The following is a 23,641-nucleotide window of genomic DNA, read 5'->3' as shown; positions in this document are numbered from 1 at the left end:
ACAGGGGGGTCTAAGGGGGATATGGAGCTGTACAGGGGGTCTAAGGGGGATATGGAGCTGTACAGGGGGGTCTAAGGGGGATATGGAGCTGTACAGGGGGGTCTAAGGGGGATATGGAGCTGTACAGGGGGGTCTAAGGGGGATAATGGAGCCAAATAAGGACACTTAAGGGGATATGGAGCCAAATAGGGGGGTCTAAGTGAGACAATGGAGCCAAATAGGGGGGTCTAAGTGAGACAATGGAGCCAAATAGGGGGGTCTAAGTGAGACAATGGAGCCAAATAGGGGGGTCTAAATGAGACAATGGAGCCAAATAGGGGGGTCTAAGTGAGACAATGGAGCCAGATAGGGAGGTTTAGGGGGTCCAAGGGGGATATGGAGCTGTACAGGGGGGTCTAAGGGGGATATGGAGCTGTACAGGGGGGTCTAAGGGGGATAATGGAGCTGTACAGGGGGGTCTAAGGGGGATATGGAGCTGTACAGGGGGGTCTAAGGGGGATAATGGAGCTGTACAGGGGGGTCTAAGGGGGATATGGAGCTGTACAGGGGGGTCCAAGGGGGATATGGAGCTGTACAGGGGGGTCTAAGGGGGATAATGGAGCTGTACAGGGGGGTCTAAGGGGGATATGGAGCTGTACAGGGGGGTCTAAGGGGGATAATGGAGCTGTACAGGGGGGTCCAAGGGGGATATGGAGCTGTACAGGGGGGTCTAAGGGTGATAATGGAGCTGCACAGGGGGGTCTAAGGGGGATAATGGAGCCAAATAAGGACACTTAAGGGGATATGGAGCCAAATAGGGGGGTCTAAGTGAGACAATGGAGCCAAATAGGGGGGTCTAAGTGAGACAATGGAGCCAAATAGGGGGGTTTAGGGGGGGCCCAAGGGAGATACGAAGCTGTATTAGGGGCATTTAAGGGGATATGGAGCCGTTCGGGGGCTCTAACAGGGATATGGAGCCAGATAGGGGAGTCTAAGGGGGACAATGGAGCCAAGTAGGGGAGTTTAGGGGGGTCCAAGGGGGATATGGAGCTGTATAGGAGGGTCTGAGGGGGACAATGGAGCCAAATAATAGGGGGGTTTAGGGGGATATGGAGCCTATAGGAGGATTTAGGATGGGTCTCAGGGGGATAATGGAGCCACATAGAGGGGTTCAGGGGGCTCAAGGGGCTCTTAGGGGGATATGGAGCTATATAGGGGGGTCTCAGGGGGTATGGGGGGTAGTGGAGCCATATAGAGGGGTTCAAGGGGGAGCCCCACAGCAGGGTTAGGGGGGTCTCTAGGGCACAAGACAGCTCCAGCAGGGACTTCAGTGGGGTTTGGGGTACCCTTAGGGTCAGCATCGCCCCATAGTGGGGTGTGGGGCACAGCAGAGCCTCAGGCAGGTCCAGGGGGGCTGCAGTTGGTTTTGGGGTCCCCGCGCTGGCCAAGCTGCCCCCCCCCAAACCGAGGGGGTCTGTGGGGGTTTCTCTTGTGCCTCTTTTAAAGGCTATTAACAGCCCCCCCCCCACTTGGGGGTCACCAGGGGCTGGAGGGGCTTTAACGGGAGTGAGCGGCCCCCCCAAACCCCCCTGCACCCCCAAAGCAGGGCCGGGGTCCCCACTCACTCCCGTTAAACCCCCCACCCCCATCAGGTAAGTGGCAATGGGGGGATCCTGACCCCCCCAAACCCGGTTCAGTTCCCCCCTCCCTGGCTTCGGCTTTGGGGGTGTCACTCATTTGCACCCAGGTTTTGGGGTGCAGCCCCCCCAGTCCTTGGGGGGTGGGGGGGGGGGTTAAACCCCTTTAAGCTGGGGTTTGATGCGGGGGGGGGGGGGTGGGGCAATGCTGGGCTCTATCCCCTCCCCCCGCTTTGGGGGTGCCCCCCCTCGGTTTGTGGGTGCCCCCCCCAGGTTTGGGGCTCCCCCCGTTTTGGGGGTGCCCCCCCCCAGGTTTGGGGATGCTCCCCCCACTTTGTGGGTGCCCCCCCCAGGTTTGGGGCTCCCCCCGGTTTTGGGGCTCCCCCCGGTTTTGGGGGTGCCCCCCCCGTTTTGGGGGTGCCCCCCCCGGGTTTGGGGCTCCCCCCCGTTTTGGGGGTGCCCCCCCCGTTTTGGGGGTGCCCCCCCGGGTTTGGGGCTCCCCCCGGTTTTGGGGGTGCCCCCCCCGTTTTGGGGGTGTCCCCCCCGTTTTGTGGGTGCCCCCCCCGGGTTTGGGGCTCCCCCCGGTTTTGGGGGTGCCCCCCCCGTTTTGGGGGTGTCCCCCCCGTTTTGTGGGTGCCCCCCCCGGGTTTGGGGCTCCCCCCCGGTTTTGGGGGTGCCCCCCCCGTTTTGGGGGTGCCCCCCCCGTTTTGGGGGTGCCCCCCCCCCTCTGACGGTCTCTGCCCCCCCAGGAGTCAGGGCTCAAGGTTCACCAACCTGCCTCCTTCGCCGTGAGCCTCAATGGGGCCCGGGGGGTGTTGGATGCCAAAGTGCACAGCCCCTCGGGGGCGCTGGAGCAGTGTCACATCACTGAGGTCACTGAAGGTGAGCCCCCCCCCCCCTGCGCCTGCAATGGGCTCACCCGAGCCCCTCTGCCCCCCCCCCCGGGGCTCAACCACTGCTGCCTCCTGCAGGGGGGGACTGGTCCCTATGGGTTGGGTTCTGTCCATGCTGTACAAGGGGGATTTTGGGGTCCCCACACAGTTCAGGGGCTCCCTAAAGTGACCTGGTCTGGGGGTGCCCGGTGGGGGTTGGGTTCATTGATGGTTATGGGGCCCATGGATGGCTATGGGGTCCCCTGACCCCATTGCCCCCCCAGATAAGTATGGGGTGGGGTTCATCCTGCAGGTCCATTGGTGTCTATGGGTCCCATTGGTGTCTATGGGTCCCACTGATGTCCATGGGTCCCTGACCCCCATGTCCCCCCAGACGAGTACGCCGTGAGGTTCATCCCACGGGTCCCATTGCTGTCTGTGGGTCCCACTGCTGTCTATGGGTCCCATTGGTGTCTATGGGTCCTATTGGTGTCTATGGGTCCCATTGACATCTATGGGTCCCTGACCCCCATGTCCCCCCCAGACAAGTACATGGTGCGGTTCATCCCGTGGGTCCCATTGCTGTCTATGGGTCCCATTGGTGTCTATGGGTCCCTGACCCCCATGTCCCCCCAGACAAGTACACAGTGCAGTTCATCCCACGGGTCCCATTGGTGTCTATGGGTCCCATTGGTGTCTATGGGTCCCATTGGTGTCTATGGGTCCCTGACCCCCATGTCCCCCCCAGACAAGTAGGCTGTGCGGTTCATCCCACGGGTCCCATTGGTGTCTATGGGTCCCATTGACATCTATGGGTCCCTGACCCCCATGTCCCCCCAGACAAGTACGCCGTGAGGTTCATCCCACGGGTCCCATTGCTGTCTGTGGGTCCCATTGGTGTCTATGGGTCCCATTGGTGTCTATGTGTCCCATTGACATCTATGGGTCCCTGACCCCCATGTCCCCCCCAGACAAGTACACAGTGCAGTTCATCCCACGGGTCCCATTGGTGTCTATGGGTCCCATTGGTGTCTATGGGTCCCTGACCCCCATGTCCCCCCAGACAAGTACGCCGTGAGGTTCATCCCACAGGTCCCATTGGTGTCTATGGGTCCCATTGGTGTCTATGGGTCCCATTGGTGTCTATGGGTCCCTGACCCCCATGTCCCCCCCAGACAAGTACGCCGTGAGGTTCATCCCACGGGTCCCATTGGTGTCTATGGGTCCCACTGCTGTCTATGGGTCCCATTGGTGTCTATGGGTCCCATTGGTGTCTATGGGTCCCTGACCCCCATGTCCCCCCAGACAAGTACGCCGTGAGGTTCATCCCACGGGTCCCATTGGTGTCTATGGGTCCCATTGGTGTCTATGGGTCCCATTGGTGTCTATGGGTCCCTGACCCCCATGTCCCCCCAGACAAGTACACAGTGCAGTTCATCCCACGGGTCCCATTGGTGTCTATGGGTCCCATTGCTGTCTATGGGTCCCTGACCCCCATGTCCCCCCAGACGAGTACACAGTGCAGTTCATCCCACGGGTCCCATTGGTGTCTATGGGTCCCATTGGTGTCTATGGGTCCCTGACCCCCATGTCCCCCCCAGACAAGTACACAGTGCAGTTCATCCCACGGGTCCCATTGGTGTCTATGGGTCCCATTGGTGTCTATGGGTCCCATTGCTGTCTATGGGTCCCCGACCCCCATGTCCCCCCAGACAAGTACGCTGTGCGGTTCATCCCACGGGTCCCATTGGTGTCTATGGGTCCCATTGCTCTCTATGGGTCCCATTGGTGTCTATGGGTCCCATTGGTGTCTATGGGTCCCATTGGTGTCTATGGGTCCCATTGCTGTCTATGGGTCCCATTGGTGTCTATGGGTCCCATTGGTGTCTATGGGTCCCATTGCTGTCTATGGGTCCCATTGGTGTCTATGTGTCCCATTGATGTCTATGGGTCCCATTGCTGTCTATGGGTCCCTGACCCCCATGTCCCCCCAGACAAGTACGCCGTGAGGTTCATCCCACGGGTCCCATTGCTGTCTATGGGTCCCATTGGTGTCTATGGGTCCCATTGGTGTCTATGGGTCCCATTGCTGTCTATGGGTCCCTGACCCCCATGTCCCCCCAGACAAGTACACAGTGCAGTTCATCCCACGGGTCCCATTGGTGTCTATGGGTCCCATTGCTCTCTATGGGTCCCATTGCTCTCTATGGGTCCCTGACCCCCATATCCCCCCCAGACAAGTACGCCGTGAGGTTCATCCCACGGGAGAACGGCCTCTACTCCATCGATGTCACGTTCGAGGGGTCCCACATCCCTGGGAGCCCCTTCAAGGTGCGCGTGGGGGAACCAGGACAGGCTGGAGACCCAGGGCTAGTGTCTGCCTATGGGCCAGGCCTGGAGGGAGGCACCACAGGTATGGGGTGGGGGGGGTATGGGGTGGGGGGTATGGGGTGGGGGGGTATGGAGCTGGGGGGGGTGTGGGGCTGGGGGGATATGGGGTGGGGGGGGTATGGGGTGGGGGGGATATGGGGTGGGGGGGGTATGGGGTGGGGGGTATGGGGATGGGGGGATATGGGGTGGGGGGGGTATGGGGTGGGGGGGTATGGGGTGGGGGGGGGGTGTGGGGCTGGGGGGATATGGGGTGGGGGGGGGTATGGGGTGAGGGGGTGTATGGGGCTGGAGGGGTATGGGGTGGGGGGTATGGGGATGGGGGGGTATGGGGTGGGGGGTATGGGGATGGGGGGGTACGGGGTGGGGGGGGGTATGGGGTGGGGGGGGTATGGGGTGAGGGGGTGTATGGGGCTGGAGGGGTATGGGGCTGGGGGGGGCATGTGGCTGGGGGGGGGTATGGGGTGAGGGGGTATGGGGCTGGGGGTTGGGTAGTTCAGGATGGGCTGGGGCTGGTGGAGGTGGTTTTGGGGCTATTTCAGGCAGTTTTGGGGCAGTTTGGAGCAGTTTTGGGTCAGTTTGGTTCAGTTTGGTTCAGTTTGGGTCTGTTTGGTTCAGTTTGGGTCAGTTTGGGTCAGTTTGGGTCAGTTTGGTGCAGTTTTGGGTCAGTTTTGGGTCAGTTTGGGTCAGTTTGGGTCAGTTTGGGTCAGTTTGGTTCAGTTTGGTTCAGTTTGGGTCAGTTTGGGTCAGTTTGGGTCAGTTTGGGTCAGTTTGGGTCAGTTTGGTTCAGTTTGGGTCAGTTTGGGTCAGTTTGGTTCAGTTTGGGTCAGTTTTGGGTCAGTTTGGGTCAGTTTTGGGTCAGTTTGGTTCAGTTTTGGGTCAGTTTGGTTCAGTTTGGGTCAGTTTGGTTCAGTTTGGTTCAGTTTGGGTCAGTTTTGGGTCAGTTTGGGTCAGTTTGGGTCAGTTTGGTGCAGTTTGGTGCAGTTTGGGTGAATTTGGTGCAGTTTTAGGGCAGTTTTGGGTCAGTTTGGTTCAGTTTGGTTCAGTTTGGGTCAGTTTGGTTCAGTTTGGTTCAGTTTTGGGTCAGTTTGGTTCAGTTTTGGGTCAGTTTGGGTCAGTTTGGTGCAGTTTTGGGTCAGTTTGGTGCAGTTTGGGTGAGTTTGGTGCAGTTTTAGGGCAGTTTTGGGGCAGTTTGGTGCAGTTTGGTTCAGTTTGGGTGAGTTTGGTGCAGTTTTAGGGCAGTTTTGGGGCAGTTTGGGTCAGTTTGGTTCAGTTTGGGTCAGTTTGGGTCAGTTTTGGGTCGGTTTTGGGTCAGTTTTGGGTCAGTTTGGGTCAGTTTGGTGCCATGTCCCATGTCCCCCCCCAGGCTCCCCGGCAGAGTTCGTGGTGAACACATCCAAGGCAGGTCCCGGTGCTCTTGCCGTGACCATCGAGGGCCCATCCAAGGTGAAGCTGGAGTGCCAGGAGTGTGCCGAGGGTTACCGGGTGTCTTACACCCCCATGGCCCCCGGCAGCTACCTCATTGCCATCAAGTACGGAGGCCCCCACCACATCGTGGGCAGCCCCTTCAAGGCCAAGATCACCGGTAACGGGGGGGGCTGGGGGGCATTGATGGGTGTTGGGGTGCGGGGGGTCAGGGTTGGGGTGTTTGGGGTGGTTTGAGTCAGTTTTAGGTCAGTTTTAGGTCAGTTTTGGCTCAGGTTTGGCTCAGGTTTGGCTCAGGTTTAGCTCAGTTTTGGCTCAGTTTTGGCTCAGTTTTAGCTCAGTTTTGGCTCAGGTTTAGCTCAGTTTTAGCTCAGTTTTAGCTTAGTTTTGGCTCAGGTTTGGCTCAGGTTTAGCTCAGTTTTGGCTCAGTTTTGGCTCAGTTTTAGCTCAGTTTTAGCTCAGTTTTGGCTCAGGTTTGGCTCAGTTTAGGCTCAGTTTTGGCTCAGTTTTAGCTCAGTTTTAGCTCAGTTTTAGCTCAGTTTTAGCTCAGTTTTAGCTCAGTTTTGGCTCAGTTTTAGCTCAGTTTTAGCTCAGGTTTGGCTCAGGTTTGGCTCAGTTTTGGCTCAGTTTTAGCTCAGTTTTAGCTCAGTTTTAGCTCAGTTTTGGCTCAGTTTTAGCTCAGTTTTGGCTCAGTTTTAGCTCAGTTTTGGCTCAGTTTTGGCTCAGTTTTAGCTCAGTTTTAGCTCAGTTTTGGCTCAGTTTTAGCTCAGTTTAGGCTCAGTTTTAGCTCAGTTTCAGCTCAGTTTTAGCTCAGTTTTAGCTCAGTTTTGGCTCAGTTTTGGCTCAGTTTTAGCTCAGTTTTAGCTCAGTTTTAGCTCAGTTTTGGCTCAGTTTTAGCTCAGTTTTAGCTCAGTTTTAGCTCAGTTTTGGCTCAGGTTTAGCTCAGTTTTGGCTCAGTTTTAGCTCAGTTTTAGCTCAGTTTTGGCTCAGTTTTGGCTCAGTTTTGGCTCACTTTTAGCTCAGTTTTAGCTCAGTTTTGGCTCAGTTTTGGCTCAGTTTTAGCTCAGTTTTGGCTCAGTTTTAGCTCAGTTTCAGCTCAGTTTTAGCTCAGTTTTAGCTCAGTTTTGGCTCAGTTTTGGCTCAGTTTTAGCTCAGTTTTAGCTCAGTTTTAGCTCAGTTTTGGCTCAGTTTTAGCTCAGTTTTAGCTCAGTTTTAGCTCAGTTTTGGCTCAGGTTTAGCTCAGTTTTGGCTCAGTTTTAGCTCAGTTTTAGCTCAGTTTTGGCTCAGTTTTGGCTCAGTTTTGGCTCACTTTTAGCTCAGTTTTAGCTCAGTTTTGGCTCAGTTTTGGCTCAGTTTTAGCTCAGTTTTGGCTCAGTTTTGGCTCAGTTTTAGCTCAGTTTCAGCTCAGTTTCAGCTCAGTTTAGGCTCAGTTTAGGCTCAGTTTTAGCTCAGTTTTGGCTCAGTTTTAGCTCAGTTTTGGCTCAGTTTAGGCTCAGTTTTAGCTCAGTTTAGGCTCAGTTTTAGCTCAGTTTCAGCTCAGTTTTAGCTCAGTTTTAGCTCAGTTTTGGCTCAGTTTTAGCTCAGTTTTAGCTCAGTTTTAGCTCAGTTTAGGCTCAGTTTCAGTCCCTCCCCCCCCCAGGTCCTCGCCTCGTGAGCAGCCACAGCCTCCGTGAGAGCTCCTCGGTGATGGTAGATGCCGGTGGGGGGGGCGCAGCCACAGCAGCCGCGGGGGGAGCCCCCCCCGGAGCCATCCCCGTGGCCTCGGATGCCTCACGTGTGGTGGCCAAAGGGCTGGGGCTCAGCAAAGCATTTGTGGGGCAGAAGAACAGCTTCAGTCTGGACTGCAGCCGAGCTGGTGAGGACTGGGGACCACAGTGACCCCCTATGGGGACACCCCCATGGTGACACCCCTATGGTGACACCCCCATAGGGACACCCCTATGGTGACACCCCCATAGTGACACCCCTATGGTGACACCCCCATGGTGACACCCCCATGGTGACACCCCCATAGTGACACCCCTATGGTGACACCCCTATGGTGACACCCCCATAGTGACACCCCTATGGTGACACCCCTATGGTGACACCCCTATGGTGACACCCCCATAGTGACACCCCCATGGTGACACCCCTATGGTGACACCCCCATAGTGACCCCCCCATGGTGACACCCCTATGGTGACACCCCCATAGTGACCCCCCCATGGTGACACCCCTATGGTGACACCCCCATAGTGACACCCCCATAGTGACACCCCTATGGTGACACCCCTATGGTGACACCCCCATGGTGACACCCCCATGGTGACACCCCTATGGTGACACCCCCATAGTGACCCCCCCATGGTGACACCCTATGGGGACACCCCCATAGTGACCCCCCCATGGTGACACCCCCATGGTGACACCCCTATGGTGACACCCCCATAGTGACCCCCCCATGGTGACACCCCCATAGTGATCCCCCCCAGTGACCCCCCCTCATTGACGCCCCCATTCCCTAGGCAACAAGATGCTGCTGGTGGGGGTGGGATCCCCCCTCCCCCATTGCCCCCCCATTGACCCCCCCATTGAGCCGCCCCATTGCCCCCCACACTGACACCCCCCATTGACACCCCTGTTCCCTAGGCAACCAGATCCTGCTTGGGGGGGTGGTACCCCCCTCATCACCCCCCCATTGACCCTCCCCATTGACCTCCCCATTGACCCCCCCCCCCCGTTCCCTAGGTAACCAGATGCTGCTGGTGGGGGTGGGGTGGGATACCCCCCCATTGACCCCCCCACTCCCCCCCCATTGACACACACCCCCCCCCATTGACCCCCCCCATTGACCCCCCGTTCCCCAGGTAACCAGATGCTGCTGGTGGGGGTGGGGTGGGATCTCCCCCATTGCCCCCCCCCCATTGACCCCCCCACTGACCCCCCCCCCGTTCCCTAGGTAACCAGATGCTGATGGTGGGGGTGGGGTGGAACCCCCCCCATTGCCCCCCCCCCCATTGACCCCCCCCCATTGACCCCCCATTTCCCAGGTAACCAGATGCTGCTGGTGGGGGTAGGATCCCCCCATTCCCCCCCTATTGACCGCCCCCATTGACCCCCCCCCCCGTTCCCTCGGTAACCTGATGCTGATGGTGGGGGTGGGGTGGAACCCCCCCCATTGCCCCCCCCCCACTGACCCCCCCCCGTTCCCTAGGTAACCAGATGCTGATGGTGGGGGTGGGGTGGAACCCCCCCCATTGCCCCCCCCCCATTGACCCCCCCCATTGACCCCCCGTTCCCTAGGTAACCAGATGCTGCTGGTGGGGGTAGGATCCCCCCATTCCCCCCCCATTGACCCCCCCACTGACCCCCCCCCCCGTTTCCCAGGTAACCAGATGCTGATGGTGGGGGTGGGTGGTACCCCCCTCACTGACCCCCCCCCCCGTTCCCTAGGTAACCAGATGCTGCTGGTGGGGGTGCAGGGCCCCCGCTGCCCCTGCGAGGAGCTGGTTGTGAAGCACCTTGGGAACCAGCTGTACAGTGTCAGTTACACCCTACGGGAGCGCGGAGACCACGTCCTGGTCATCAAGTGGGGAGACCAGCACGTCCCCAACAGCCCCTTCCGGGTCACTGTGCCCTAGGGGGGCCCCACAGCCCCCCCCGACCCACGCTGGGACCCACACACCCCTGGGGGGGGGGGTGAGACCCTCAGTGGGACCCACAGACCCGGTACAGGACACACAGACCTGGTACAGGACCCACAGACCCAATATAGGACCCACTATGGGACCCACAGACCCGGTACAGGACCCACAGACCCGGTACAGGACCCACAGACCCGGTACAGGACACACAGACCCACAGTGGGACCCACAGACCTGGTACAGGACACACAGACCTGGTACAGGACCCACAGACCTACAATGGGACCCACAGACCCTCTATGGGACCCACAGACCCAATATAGGACCCACTATGGGACCCACAGACCCAATATAGGACCCACAAACCCACTATGGGACCCACAGACCCAATATAGGACCCACTATGGGACCCACAGACCCTCTATGGGACCCACAGACCCAATATAGGACCCACTATGGGACCCACAGACCCACTATGGGACCCACAGACCCAATATAGGACCCAGAATGGGACCCCCAGACCCACTATGGGACCCACAGACCCAATATAGGACCCAGAATGGGACCCACAGACCCACTATGGGACCCACAGACCCAATATAGGACCCAGAATGGGACCCACAGACCCTCTATGGGACCCACAGACCCAATATAGGACCCACTATGGGACCCACAGACCCACTATGGGACCCCCAGACCTACAGTGGGACCCCCAGACCCACTATGGGACCCACAGACCCAATATAGGACCCAGAATGGGACCCACAGACCTACAATGGGACCCACAGACCCTCTATGGGACCCACAGACCCAATATAGGACCCAGAATGGGACCCACAGACCCACTATGGGACCCACAGACCCAATATAGGACCCAGAATGGGACCCACAGACCCTCTATGGGACCCACAGACCCAATATAGGACCCACTATGGGACCCACAGACCCACTATGGGACCCCCAGACCTACAGTGGGACCCCCAGACCCACTATGGGACTTACAGACCCAATATAGGACCCACAAACCCACTATGGGACCCACAGACCCAATATAGGACCCAGAATGGGACCCACAGACTTGCTATGGGACCCACAGACCTTCTATGGGACCCACAAACCCACTATGGGACACACAGACCCACTATGGGGGTCCGAGACCCACTATGAGGACCCCCAGACCCCCTTTGGGCTGACACAGCCTCACTTTGGGGACCCCCCCCCCCCCCCACCTTGATGCTCCCACCCCAGGGTCCTGCTTTGGGCCCCACCACTGCCACCCCTCCCCCACCACCCCCTGCCACTTCCCCTCCCCCCCCTCCCCCCCCCACATTTTACCCCCTGCCCCTCCCCCCATCTCTTTTTTTGGTTATTTTATTGGGATTTTGTATCAGCCCCTCCCCCCCCCCAATAAACTCATTCTGCTTCAGCCGCCTCCTATAGGGTGGGGACATGGGGGGGCTATAGGGGGGTGGGGCTATAGGGGCAAGGGGGGATATGGGGGGGCTATGGGGCAAGGGGGGGCTACGGGGGGGGGGGGGGAGACACGTGCATGAAGATGGATGGGGGCATATGGGGGGTTATATAGGGGACAACACATATGGGGGGATGGGAGGGGTGTATGGGGATGGGTGAGACCCCTATGGGGGGGCACCTATAGATGGGGCTGCTCTGGGGGTCTCCCATCTATGGGGGACTCCCCCCATATGGGGCTGAGATAGAGACTGCGCGTGCGCCATTGCCCATAGATGGACCTATGCAAATAAGGCCCCGCCCACACGGGGGGCGGTGCCATGCAAATGAGACGAGTGACGTCATAGACGCCGTGCATTGAGCCGCACACCAACCCCTCCCCTCTGCGCATGCGTCCGTTTCTGTCTCTCTCCTGATTGGCTCCTGCCGCTCCAGGGGGAGGTCCCTACCGGTCTATAGCCCCTGTATCTATAGAGACAACAACACCCTATAGCCCCCTATTTACATACAGCACCCTGTAACCCCCTGTATCTATAGATACAACAGCCTATAGCCCCCTATATACATACACCACCCTATAGCCCCCTATATCTATACATACACCACCTTATAGCCCCTATATATATACATACACCACCCTATAACCCCCTATATCTATAGATACAACACCCTATAGCCCCCAGTATCTATAGAGACAACACCTATAGCCCCCTATGTACCTACAACACCCTATAACCCCCCTATGTCTATAGGTTCACCACCCTATAACCCCTATATCTATACGTACACCCTATACCCCCCGTACCCCCCCACGCGGCTCCGGCACCGAGCGGGTCCTCCAGCAGCGGCCAGAGCGCCGCCGGAAGTGGCGCCGGGCGCGGGGGCGTGACCGGAAGCCGGGGGGCGGGGACGCTATATAAGCCGTGCGCAGGCGCCGCCGGCCTCTCTTTGGAGCTGGGTGAGGTTCGGGCCGCGCTGCGCCGGGTGGGGGGAGGGGAGCGGGGCCTGGTCACGTGGGGGTCCGGGGGGTCACGTGGGGGTCCGGGGGGTCACGTGGGGATCCGGGGGGGTCATGGAGGGGTCACGGGGGGGTCCCCATCCCCCCCCAACCCCTCCCGTTCTCCCGCAGGTCCCGGAGCCGCCATGGGCCGCCGCCCGGCGCGATGGTGAGGAGTGTGACGTCAGCGGGGCGTGGTGACGTCAGCGGGGGCGTGGTGACGTCAAGGGGGCGTGGTGACGTCAAGGGGGGGGGGGTGTTTGGGGTCCCCCCGTTCACCATCACCCCTCCCCCCACAGCTACAGGTACTGCAAGAACAAACCGTACCCCAAGTCCCGGTTCTGCAGAGGGGTCCCCGGTGAGTCCCGGACCCCATTGAACCCCCATTGATCACACCCCATTGATCACACCCCATTGACCCCCCCATTGACCCCCCCATTGACCCCCCCATTGATCCCACCCCATTGATCCCACCCCATTGATCACACCCCATTGACCCCCCCATTGACCCCCCCATTGATCCCACCCCATTGACCCCCCCATTGATCCCACCCCATTGATCCCACCCCATTGATCACACCCCATTGACCCCCCCATTGATCCCACCCCATTGACCCCCCCATTGATCCCACCCCATTGATCCCACCCCATTGATCACACCCCATTGATCCCACCCCATTGATCACACCCCATTGACCCCCCCATTGATCCCACCCCATTGATCCCCCCATTGATCCCCCCATTGATCCCACCCCATTGACCCCCCCATTGATCCCCCCATTGATCACACCCCATTGATCCCCCCATTGATCCCACCCCATTGACCCCCCCATTGACCCCCCCATTGATCACACCCCATTGATCCCCCCATTGATCCCACCCCATTGACCCCCCCATTGATCACACCCCATTGATCCCCCCATTGATCCCCCCATTGATCCCACCCCATTGATCCCACCCCATTGACCCCCCATTGATCCCACCCCATTGACCCCCCCATTGATCCCACCCCATTGACCCCCCCATTGACCCCCCCATTGATCCCACCCCATTGACCCCCCCATTGATCCCCCCATTGATCCCACCCCATTGACCCCCCCATTGATCCCCCCATTGATCCCACCCCATTGATCCCCCCATTGATCCCCCCCATTGATCCATCCCCATTTATCCCCCCCATTGATCCCTCCCCATTGATCCTCTCTCTGTTTATCCCCTCCCCATTGATCTGCCCCATCGATCCCCTCCCCATCAATCCCCCCCATTGACCCCTTCCCATTGATCTGCCCCATTGATCCCCCCCATTGACCCCTCCCCATTGATCCCTCCCATTGATCCCCCCCATTGACCCCACCCCATTCATCCCCCCCATTGATCCCTCCCCATCGATCCCCTCCCCATTGATCCCCCCCATTGACCCCTCCCCATTGACCCCTCCCCATTGACCCCCCCCATTGACCCCATCCCCCCACAGACCCCAAGATCCGCATCTTCGACCTGGGCCGCAAGAAGGCCAAGGTGGACGAGTTCCCCCTATGCGGCCACATGGTGTCGGATGAGTACGAGCAGCTCAGCTCCGAAGGTGGGGCCGGGTCCATGGGGGGGGGGGGTCTGTGGGGGGGTCTATGGGGGGTTTGGGGGGGTCTATGGGGGGGTTTGGGGGGGTCTATGGGGGGTTTGGGGGGGTCTATGGGGGGGTTTGGGGGGGGTCTATGGGGGGTTTTGGGGGGGTCTATGGGGGGGTTTGGGGGGGTCTATGGGGGGTTTGGGGGGGGTCTATGGGGGGTTTGGGGGGGGGTCTATGGGGGGGTCTATGGGGTCTATGGGGGGGTTTTGGGGGGGGTCTGTGGGGGGGTTTGGGGGGGTCTAAGGGGGGTTTGGGGGGGGTCTTTGGGGGGGGGTCTATGGGGGGGTTTGGGGGGGGGTCTATGGGGGGGTTTGAGCTGGTCTATGGGGGGTTTGGGGGGGTCTATGGGGGGGTTTGGTGGGGTCTATGGGGGGGTTTGGGGGGGGTCTATGGGGGGTTTGGGGGGGTCTATGGGGGGTTTGGGGGGGGTCTATGGGGTGAGCATTGGGGTGACCCCCCCATGGTGTCCGTGTCCCCCCCCCCCAGCGCTGGAGGCCGCTCGTATCTGTGCCAACAAGTACATGGTGAAGAGCTGCGGCAAGGACGGGTTCCACATCCGCGTGCGGCTGCACCCGTTCCATGTCATCCGCATCAACAAGATGCTGTCGTGTGCGGGGGCCGACAGGTCAGGACCCCCCCCCCCCAAAACCCGGGGTGTGCTCTGGGGCCTCCATAGCCACCCCATAGGGAGCTCAGTGCTCCCCCAATAGCGACCCCCCCCCCCCCCCAACCCGGGGTGTGCTCTGGGGCCTCCATAGCCACCCCATAGGGAGCTCAGTGCGACCCCCCCCCCCCAACCCAGGGTGTGCTCTGGGGCCTCCATAGCCACCCCATGGGATGGGATGGATCCACCCCCCCCCCCATTCTGCCCCCAGTTTTGGGGTGTTTCTGCACCAAGACATGGGGGGGGGGTGTTTTCTTGCTGGGGTGTGACTGGATCCCGGGGGGGGGCGGGTGGCTTTGGGATGCAAACCCCATTGGCTGCCTTGGAATATGGGGTTCCCCCTGTCTCCCTATGGGGGGTACCCACTAGGATCTAGGGGTGCTTCTGCCCCCCCACCCCCCCCGCAGCTAATTAAGCCGGCCGTGACCCCCCCCCTCAATGGGGTCCCGGCGTGCAATGGCTGCGCACAGCACCCCCCCGGCTGTGTAGGGCGCCCCACTGCCCCCCCCCAGTGGGGTGCTCCAAGGGGCCGGGGGCACAACCCTTCCCCTCCCTCCCTCTATGGGGCTGGGTGTGGGGTGCCCCCCCCCCTCACCCCCCATAACCCCCCCCCCAGGCTGCAGACCGGGATGCGTGGGGCCTTCGGGAAGCCGCAGGGGACGGTCGCTCGGGTGCACATCGGTCAGGTCATCATGTCCATCCGCACCAAGGCACAGAACAAGGAGCATGTGGTGGAGGCTCTGAGAAGAGCCAAGTTCAAGTTCCCTGGGAGGCAGAAGGTACCGGAGCTGGGGGGGGGGCTGCTCTGAGGGGGGGGGCTGCCATAGGATGTGCTGTGGTGTCTTCCATATGGTGGTCCCTATACGGTGATGTGCCCTATAGGATGGGGTTCCCCGTGGGATGTCCCCCATGGTGCCCCCTATATGGCGTTCCCTATGCCATGGTGTTCCCCATAGGATGGTGTTCTCTATAGGATGGTGTTCCCCATAGGATGGTGTTCTCTATAGGATGGCGTTCCCTATGCCATGGTGTTCCCATAGGATGGTGTTCTCTATAGGATGGCGTTCCCTATGCCATGGTGTTCCCCATAGGATGGTGTTCTCTATAGGATGGCGTTCCCTATGCCATGGTGTTCCCCATAGGATGGTGTTCTCTATAGGATGGCGTTCCCTATGCCATGGTGTTCCCCATAGGATGGTGTTCCCTATGCCATGGTGTTCCCCATAGGATGCTGTTCCCCATGGAGTGTCCTCCAGGTTGTCCCATGGTGTCCCCTGTACCATGATGTTCCCCACAGGATGTCCCTGTGCACTGGAGGCACATCCCATGGGGTGAAGGGGGGGGGGGTTCTGGGCTGTCCCTGACCCCTCCCCCCCCCCAGATCCACATCTCCACGAAGGGGGGGGTGGGGGGGGGCTCTGGGATGTCCCTGACCCCCCTCCCCCCCCCGTTCCCCTCCCCCCCAGATCCACATCTCCAAGAAGTGGGGGGGGTTCTGGGGTATCCCTGACCCCCCCTCCCCCCCCCCGTTCCCCTCCCCCCCCCAGATCCACATCTCCAAGAAGTGGGGGGGGCTCTGGGGTATCCCTGACCCCCCCTCCCCCCCCCGTTCCCCTCCCCCCAGATCCACATCTCCAAGAAGTGGGGGGGGTTCTGGGGTATCCCTGACCCCCCCTCCCCCCCCCCCGTTCCCCTCCCCCCCCCAGATCCACATCTCCAAGAAATGGGGGTTCACCAAGTTTAACGCTGACGCCTTCGAGGAGATGGTTGCCCAGAAACGTCTGATCCCCGACGGCTGCGGAGTCAAGTACGTCCCGTGCCGGGGGCCGCTGGACCGCTGGAGGGCTCTGCACGCTGCCTGACCCCCCCCCCACCGACGGCAGCGTTGGGTCCTCCCGGCTGCCGGTACCGCCAGGGGGCGCCCCCACGGGTGGTACGGTCCGTGCTGCTCACAGCGCCCCCTGGAGGGGGGAGGACTTGGGGGGCACAATAAAGGTGTGTACCCCTCCCCCACTGCATTGGTCAGTTCTTAAGGGGGGAGGGGTTTGTGCCCCCCCCCCCCCCCCCCCCCCCCCATGGATGAGGCTGCACAATTGGGGTGAAATGAGTAAAAATGAGGCTTCGCTTTATTCCCAACGCGGCCCCTCCCCCCCCGGGGCGGTACGGACAGGGTGGGGGCAGGGCAGGACACGGGGGGGGGGAGGGGCAGCACGTCGGGTTTGGGGGGGGGGGATGGGGGGGGGGGGGGGAGGGTGACGTCACCGCGGGGGGGCTATAAAAAAAACTATAAAAAACCCAAAACTTCACATTCACAGACGATGATGGGGGGGGGGGGAGGGGCGCTCGGCCCCCATTGTGCTTAGGGGAGGCCCCATCACGTGACGGGAGAGGTTGGGGGGAGGGGCAGTAGCACCAAGAACGCGGGGGGGGGTTCCCCCCGCAGCACAATGGGGGGAGGGGGGGGGGGGGTTCCCCTCCCCCACCCCCCTCACACGGTGGTGACGGAGAGGAGGGGGCTCCCCCCTCCCCCCCCCGCGCCCCCCTCCCCCCTCGCGAGCATCTCCTGGATCGTGACCCAGTTATCGAGGATGCGGCGGCTCCGTTTCCGTGGCCCCGGCGGGGGGGAGGGGCGGCCCCGGGGGGGGGGGGAGGGGCCGGCGGCTCCGGAGCTCCCGGTACCGGAGCCTCGGTCCGGCCCTGCAGGAGCAGCTCCCGGCGCCGCCGCTGCTCCCGGGCCCGAGCCAGGTGCTGCTTGCGCTGCTCGCGGCTCCAGTACCGGCCGGTCTTGAGCTCACTTCGGGCGTCGTCGTCGGTGGTGGAGCCGCCTCGTTCCTCCAGGATCTTAATGGCCCGAGCCTTGAGCAGCCGGTCCCGGCCCGGCCGCTTGCCCCGGGACCCCCCCCCCTCTGCCGGTCCCGGTGCCCGGTGCCCCCCACGGCCGCGGTGGGGGGGGGGGACCCCCGGCAGCTCTCGCCGGTGTTGTAGGCGCTGGTGCTGTCGCGCTCCGGAGCCTCGGAGATGTCCGCGAGGCCTCGTTCCCGGAGCCGCTCTGCAGCCTGAGCCCGGAGCAGCTGCCGGCACCGGAGCTCCAGCAGCCGCAGCTCCTCCCCGAGCAGAGCCAGCTCCGCGCCCCCCCCCGGCCCCCGCCGGCCCCCCCGGAGCTGCCGGTACCGGCGGAGATCGGACGGGACCGGAGCCGCTGTGGGGACACCGGGTCCGGGTCCTGCCCCCGACCCTGCTCTGGAACCGGGCGTGAAACCGGAACCGGCTCCGGTTCTACCGGGTCCTGCCGCTGACCCCGCTATGGAGCCGGGGGTGAAACCGGAACCGGCCCCGGTTCTACCGGATCCCGCTCCGGGTCCTGCCGCTGACCCCGCTCTGGAACCGGCTGTGAATCCGGTTCTACCGGATCCCGCTCCGGTTCTCGCCGCGGGGCCGCGGGGGCTGCCCCCGGTACCGGTTCCAGGCCTCGCCGCTGGGGGGCGCCTCGGTGCCGGCCTCGGGGGGGTCCCGTCCCCCTCCTCCCCCCGGGGGTCGTGCTCGGAGCTCTCCTCGTTCCGGGTGCTCTCGTCCGTGCGTCCCACGCCGCTGTCAGGCTCCGCCCCCCGAGCGCAGGGAGGGGCGGGGCTGGGGGGCTGCGGGGGGGGGGGGGGGGAGTCACCGGGACCCCCACATTGCCCTCCCCCCCCCCCCCCCGGGCCATCCGCATCCCGTTAACCCCCACCCGGCCCCCCCCGGTTCCATGTGCCCCCCCCCCCCCCCCATGGGGCTGTTACCCCCTCTTTACCCCTCCCCATCTCCCCCTCTGCCCCCCCCCCCGGTTCCATGTGCCCCCCCCCCATGGGGCTGTTACCCCCTCTTTACCCCTCCCCATCTCCCCCTCTGCCCCCCCCCCCCCCGGTTCATGTGCCCCCCCCCCATGGGGCTGTTACCCCCTCTTTACCCCTCCCCATCTCCCCCTCTGCCCCCCCCCCCGGTTCATGTGCCCCCCCCCCCCCATGGGGCTGTTACCCCCTCTTTACCCCTCCCCATCTCCCTCTCTGCCCCCCCCCCCCCATGGGGCTGTTACCCCCTCTTTACCCCTCCCCATCTCCCCCTCTGCCCCCCCCCCGGTTCCATGTCCCCCCCCCGGTACCTGTCCCGTTGGGCTCCAGCCCCGGCGCTGCCGAGCGGCCCCATCCTCATCGGAGCCGAAGTCATCGAGGAAATCCTCACGGTCACTGTCCTTCCAGCGCTGCAGCAGTGGGGTCAGCACCACAGACACCCCATAGACCCCCCTATAGACCCCCCCATAGACCCCTCCACAGACCCCCTACAGACCCCCCATAGAGACCCTCAATAGACCCCCTACTATAGGCCCCCTACAGACCCCCCCATAGACCCCCAATAGATCCCCTACAGACCCCTCTATAGACTCCCCCATAGACCCCCCAATAGAACCCCTACAGACCCCCAATATAGACCCTCAATAGACCCTCTACAGACACCACCATAGACCCAGTACAAACCCCCCATAGACCCCCTACAGACCCCCCCATAGACTCCCTCATAGACCCCCAATAGACCCCCTACTGACCCCCCCCACAGACACCCCTAGACTCCCCCATAGATCCCCAACAGACCCCCCTACAGACTCCCCTATAGATCCCCCATAGACCCCCAATAGATCCGCTACAGACCCCCCATAGCCCCCCCCCCAGACCCCCCCAGCCCATACCTGGCTCTCAGGCCGGGCCAGCAGCAGGGAGATGTTGGTTTGCTGCTCCCGGGTCAGGAAGGCCACAGCCTCCTCCCGGTCCTGCACCTCCACCCCATTGATCTGGGGGGGGGGTTCATAGTGATCAATGGGGCCAATGCCCCCCCCCATACACCCCAATGGGTGCTGCACCCCCAAACCCCACCTGGATGATGCGGTCGCCCTCTCGGATGCGCCCGTCCTTGGCCGCGATGCTGTTGGGGTTCACCTGGGGGGGGACACAAATGGGGGGTCAGCACCTTCTGTGCCCCCCCAAACCCTCCCTCTCCAGCCCCATTGACCCAACTGCCCCACGAGGCTCCTGCCCTATAGGGGTAATCCACCCCCCCCATTAAGCACAATGGGGGGACCCCCCCCCCCAAAATACCTCCCCCACGTAGATGCCGGCGTCCTCCTCTCCATCAGTGCGGTAACAGACAGTGAGGCCCAACTTGTCCCTATGGCTGCTCTTGTACAGCTCCACCTCCTGCAGGGACCATGGATTGGGGGGGGGGGTCCCCAATGTCCCAGAGCCCCCCCCCACCTCCTGCAGGGACCATGGATTGGGGGGGTCCCCAATGTCCCAGAGCCCCCCCCCACCTCCTGCAGGGACCATGGATTGGGGGGGTCCCCAATGTCCCAGAGCCCCCCCCCACCTCCTGCAGGGACCATGGATTGGGGGGGTCCCCAATGTCCCAGAGCCCCCCCCCACCTCCTGCAGGGACCATGGATTGGGGGGGTCCCCAGTGTCGCAGAGCCCCCCCCCACCTCCTGCAGGGACCATGGATTGGGGGGGTCCCCAATGTCCCAGAGCCCCCCCCCCACCTCCTGCAGGGACCATGGATTGGGGGGGTCCCCAATGTCCCAGAGCCCCCCCCCACCTCCTGCAGGGACCATGGAGTGGGGGGGTCCCCAATGTCCCAGAGCCCCCCCAGACCCCCCCCAGGGCTCACCTCGTACTCCAGCTCCTCGGGGCGCTCAGGGTCCCCCATGTCCGTGGGGTCAAAGCAGTCATGGGGCAGTGGGGGGCTGGGGGGGGAGAAGCATTGGGGGGGGGTCCCAAAGGGTCTCTTTGGGGTGGGGGGGTCTAAAGGGCTCTAAGGGACATTGAGGGGGGGAAAGGACGATTCAGGCAGTTTTGGGGCAGTTTTGGGGCTGTTTTGGGGCTGTTTGGGGCTGTTTTAGGCAGTTCTGGGGTTTCAGGCAGTTTTGGGGCAGTTTTGGGGCTGTTTTAGGGTTGTTTCTGGCAGTTTTGGGGCAAGGGAGAGTAGGATGCTTCGCGGTACCAAAGAAGGAAGGGGCTTGAAGAGGGCGGTTGGGGGGGCTCCATGGGGGTCCCCAAGGAGCCTGTGGGGGGGGGGGGGCTATGGGATGGGGAAGCATCTCTGAGGGTACCCAATGGGTTGGGCAGGTCCAGGGGGTCCAGACGGGTCCCTATGGGTCAGATACCCCATAGATGGTTGCGGGGGGGGGTCCTGCATGGGGGGCAGGCGGGTCCCTATGGGTCAGATACCCCATAGATGGTTGCGGGGGGGGGTCTGCATGGGGGGCAGGGGGGTCCCTATGGGTCAGATACCCCATAGATGGTTGCGGGGGGGGGTCTGCATGGGGGGCAGGGGGGTCCCTATGGGTCAGATACCCCATAGATGGTTGCGGGGGGGGGTCCTGCATGGGGGGCAGGGGGGTCCCTATGGGTCAGATACCCCATAGATGGTTGCGGGGGGGGGTCTGCATGGGGGGCAGGGGGGTCCCTATGGGTCAGATACCCCATAGATGGTTGCGGGGGGGGGTCCTGCATGGGGGGCAGGGGGGTCCCACAGTCGGCCCCAGGGGGGGGGTCACTCACGGCTCGGCCCCCCCGAAGCTGATGTCGGTCTGGGTCCCGCTGTCCACGAGCCCCGCGGTGGGGCCGGGAGGTGGGGGGGGGGGGGGGGGGGGAGGTCCCGGCCCCCCCCATGGGGCAGCCCCTGCGGGAGGGGGGGGGCGGCCCCGGGGGCTGCGGCGCAGCACGTGCAGCACCAGCGGCTCCTTGGCCCCCCCCCCCAGGACCCCCCCGGGACGGGTCCCGCCGAGGCCCCTCCCTCCCGTTCACCTGAGGGGGGGGGGGGGGGGGGTCAGGGCACGGACCCCCCCCATGGAGGCCCCAACCCCCCCTTGTGAACCCCCAACCCCCCCATGGAGCCCCCACCCCCCTCATAGCCCCCCCCCATGGAGCCCCCAACCCCCTCATAGCCCCCCCCCATCGCCGCTCCCACCCCGCCCCTCCCTCCCCCCCCCCCCTCCATTGTCTGCTTCTCGTCCTCCACGGTTGCCATGGAAACCGGAGGGAGGTGGGCGGGGCCAGAGGATGGGAGACCCCCATGGGTGTGGCAGAACCCCCCCCCCACCCGGCCCCACAGCCCCTGCCCCATAGACCCCAATGCCTGTCCCTGTACCCCTCAGCACCCATCCCCACAGCCTCTATAGCACCGCTGTCCCTATAGCTCCAGCTGTGTCCCCCCCCCCACAGCCCCATATGTCCATACAGAGCCCCCCAACACCCCATAGCCCCTTTACCCACCCCTACAGCCCCCATACGTGTCCCTCCAAACCCTTCACCTGTCCCTATGGCTCTCATCACCCATGCCCACACCCCTACGGCTCCATCACCTGTCCCTATACACACCTAACCCTCTAGCCCGTCTCCACACCCCCTATAGCCGCCGTTATCTAGAGCCCCACACCCCCTATAGCCCCGTTCCTCATCCCCACACCCCCTATAGCCCCGTTCCCCACACCCTCTATAGCCCCATCCCCACACCCCCTATAGCCCCCGTTATCTATAGCCCCACACCCCCTATAGCCCCATCCCCACACCCCTATAGCCCCCGTTATCTATAGCCCCACACCCCCTATAGCCACATCCCCCCCGTTACCTGCAGCATCCCCACACCCCCTATAGCCCCACACCCCACACCCCCTATAGCCCCCGTTATCTATAGCCCCACACCCCCTATAGCCACATCCCCCCCGTTACCTGCAGCATCCCCACACCCCCTATAGCCCCATCCCCACACCCCTATAGCCCCCGTTATCTATAGCCCCACACCCCCTATAGCCACATCCCCCCCGTTACCTGCAGCATCCCCACACCCCCTATAGCCCCATCCCCACACCCCTATAGCCCCGTTATCTATAGCCCCCGTTATCTATAGCCCCCGTTATCTATAGCCCCCGTTATCTATAGCCCCGTTATCTATAGCCCCCGTTATCTATAGCCCCCGTTATCTATAGCCCCCGTTATCTATAGCCCCCGTTATCTATAGCCCCCGTTATCTATAGCCCCGTTATCTATAGCCCCCGTTATCTATAGCCCCCGTTATCTATAGCCCCGTTATCTATAGCCCCCGTTATCTATAGCCCCGTTATCTATAGCCCCCGTTATCTATAGCCCCGTTATCTATAGCCCCCGTTATCTATAGCCCCCGTTATCTATAGCCCCCGTTATCTATAGCCCCCGTTATCTATAGCCCCCCCCGTTACCTGCAGCATCCGCTGCTGCTGCTGCTCCTCCGCCTTCTGCACCACGCACAGGTTACAGCCCATGTTGGACCCGGACCCCGCAGCTCAGCCCCGGGCCCCGCCGCGCTGCGGGGGGGGGCGGCGGCAGCTGCGGCCCCCCCGGCCCCCCCCGGCCCCCATCGCGGCGGGGCCGCTCCGGTTCCGGTTCCGGTCCCGGCCGGTTCGCACCGGCTGCACCGGCGGTGGAGGGTGGCGGCTCCGCGGCGATGGCGGAGGGAGGGGCCAAGGGATGGCCACGCCCCCTGCGAGAGGCCACGCCCCCTCCGGAGCCCCCCATGGGCACCACTGCACCCCCCTATAGATTCCCTATAGCCTCCCATGGACATCCCTGACACCCCCTATGGACCCCCATAGCCCCTCCATATGCTCTCTATAGATCCCCTATAGATTCCCTACAGCTCCCCATGTACATCCCGGACAGCCCCTATGGACCCCCATAGCCCCTCCATATGCTCTCTATAGATTCCCTATAAATTCCTTATAGCTCCCCATGTACATCCCGGACAGCCCCTCCATATTCCCCTATAGCCCCTCCATATGCTCTCTATAGATCCCCTATAGAGATTCCCTATAGTTCCCATGTACATCCCGGACAGCCCCTATGGACCCCCATAGCCCCTCCATATGCTCTCTATAGATCCCCTATAGATTCCCTACAGC

At 62.2% G+C, this 23,641-nt stretch overlaps 3 protein-coding genes and 1 non-coding gene across 4 annotated transcripts in view; 3 read left to right on the top strand and 1 right to left on the bottom strand.

Moving 5' to 3' along the window:
- FLNA (filamin A) overlaps positions 1-10,820 on the top strand; it is a 54,265-nt gene extending 43,445 nt beyond the window's left edge. Inside the window, 5 exon segments of the mRNA XM_034071880.1 lie at positions 2,366-2,498; positions 4,725-4,901; positions 6,243-6,461; positions 7,941-8,156; positions 9,737-10,820. Of these exon segments, the coding sequence (XP_033927771.1) occupies positions 2,366-2,498; positions 4,725-4,901; positions 6,243-6,461; positions 7,941-8,156; positions 9,737-9,924 (933 nt within the window). The 3' untranslated portion in view covers positions 9,925-10,820.
- A 1,528-nt stretch (positions 10,821-12,348) lies between these two features.
- RPL10 (ribosomal protein L10) lies at positions 12,349-16,698 on the top strand. Its single transcript, XM_034071763.1, has 7 exons — positions 12,349-12,360; positions 12,527-12,563; positions 12,694-12,752; positions 13,869-13,976; positions 14,508-14,646; positions 15,302-15,464; positions 16,392-16,698. The coding sequence occupies exons 2-7, from the start codon at positions 12,541-12,543 to the stop codon at positions 16,545-16,547; spliced, it is 648 nt and encodes a 215-aa protein (XP_033927654.1). The 5' UTR covers positions 12,349-12,360; positions 12,527-12,540; the 3' UTR covers positions 16,548-16,698.
- LOC117437519 (small nucleolar RNA SNORA70) lies at positions 15,087-15,228 on the top strand. The gene has a single exon (XR_004550458.1). It is a non-coding gene; the product is annotated as a small nucleolar RNA SNORA70 (small nucleolar RNA).
- A 566-nt stretch (positions 16,699-17,264) lies between the features above and the next one.
- PDZD4 (PDZ domain containing 4) lies at positions 17,265-21,320 on the bottom strand. Its single transcript, XM_034071879.1, has 7 exons — positions 21,267-21,320; positions 20,374-20,449; positions 19,809-19,907; positions 19,587-19,649; positions 19,403-19,504; positions 18,821-18,919; positions 17,265-18,320 (listed from the first exon to the last, which is right to left on the bottom strand). Exons 2-7 carry the CDS (start codon positions 20,410-20,412, stop codon positions 17,265-17,267), a joined length of 1,458 nt encoding a protein of 485 aa, XP_033927770.1. The 5' UTR covers positions 20,413-20,449; positions 21,267-21,320.
- Positions 21,321-23,641: the final 2,321 nt, after the last annotated feature.

This window comes from Melopsittacus undulatus, chromosome 22, assembly GCF_012275295.1.
Source record: "Melopsittacus undulatus isolate bMelUnd1 chromosome 22, bMelUnd1.mat.Z, whole genome shotgun sequence".
Classification (NCBI taxonomy): Eukaryota; Metazoa; Chordata; class Aves; order Psittaciformes; family Psittaculidae; genus Melopsittacus; species Melopsittacus undulatus.
Note: the sequence above shows the minus strand (reverse complement) of the source record. Positions and strands in the feature narration are given on the sequence as shown.

Coding starts and splice junctions, on each gene's coding strand:
- RPL10 (XM_034071763.1), top strand. CDS start 12,541: ATGGGCCGCCGCCCGGCGCGATG. Junction 12,753..13,868: donor GTTCTGCAGAGGGGTCCCCG/GTGAGTCCCGGA, acceptor ATCCCCCCACAG/ACCCCAAGATCCGCATCTTC. Junction 15,465..16,391: donor AGTTCCCTGGGAGGCAGAAG/GTACCGGAGCTG, acceptor TCCCCCCCCCAG/ATCCACATCTCCAAGAAATG.
- PDZD4 (XM_034071879.1), bottom strand. CDS start 20,412: ATGGGGGACCCTGAGCGCCCCGAGGAGCTGGAGTACGAG. Junction 19,650..19,808: donor CCGGCATCTACGTGGGGGAG/GTATTTTGGGGG, acceptor GTCCCCCCCCAG/GTGAACCCCAACAGCATCGC. Junction 18,321..18,820: donor GCTGGAGCCCAACGGGACAG/GTACCGGGGGGG, acceptor CCCCCCCCGCAG/CCCCCCAGCCCCGCCCCTCC.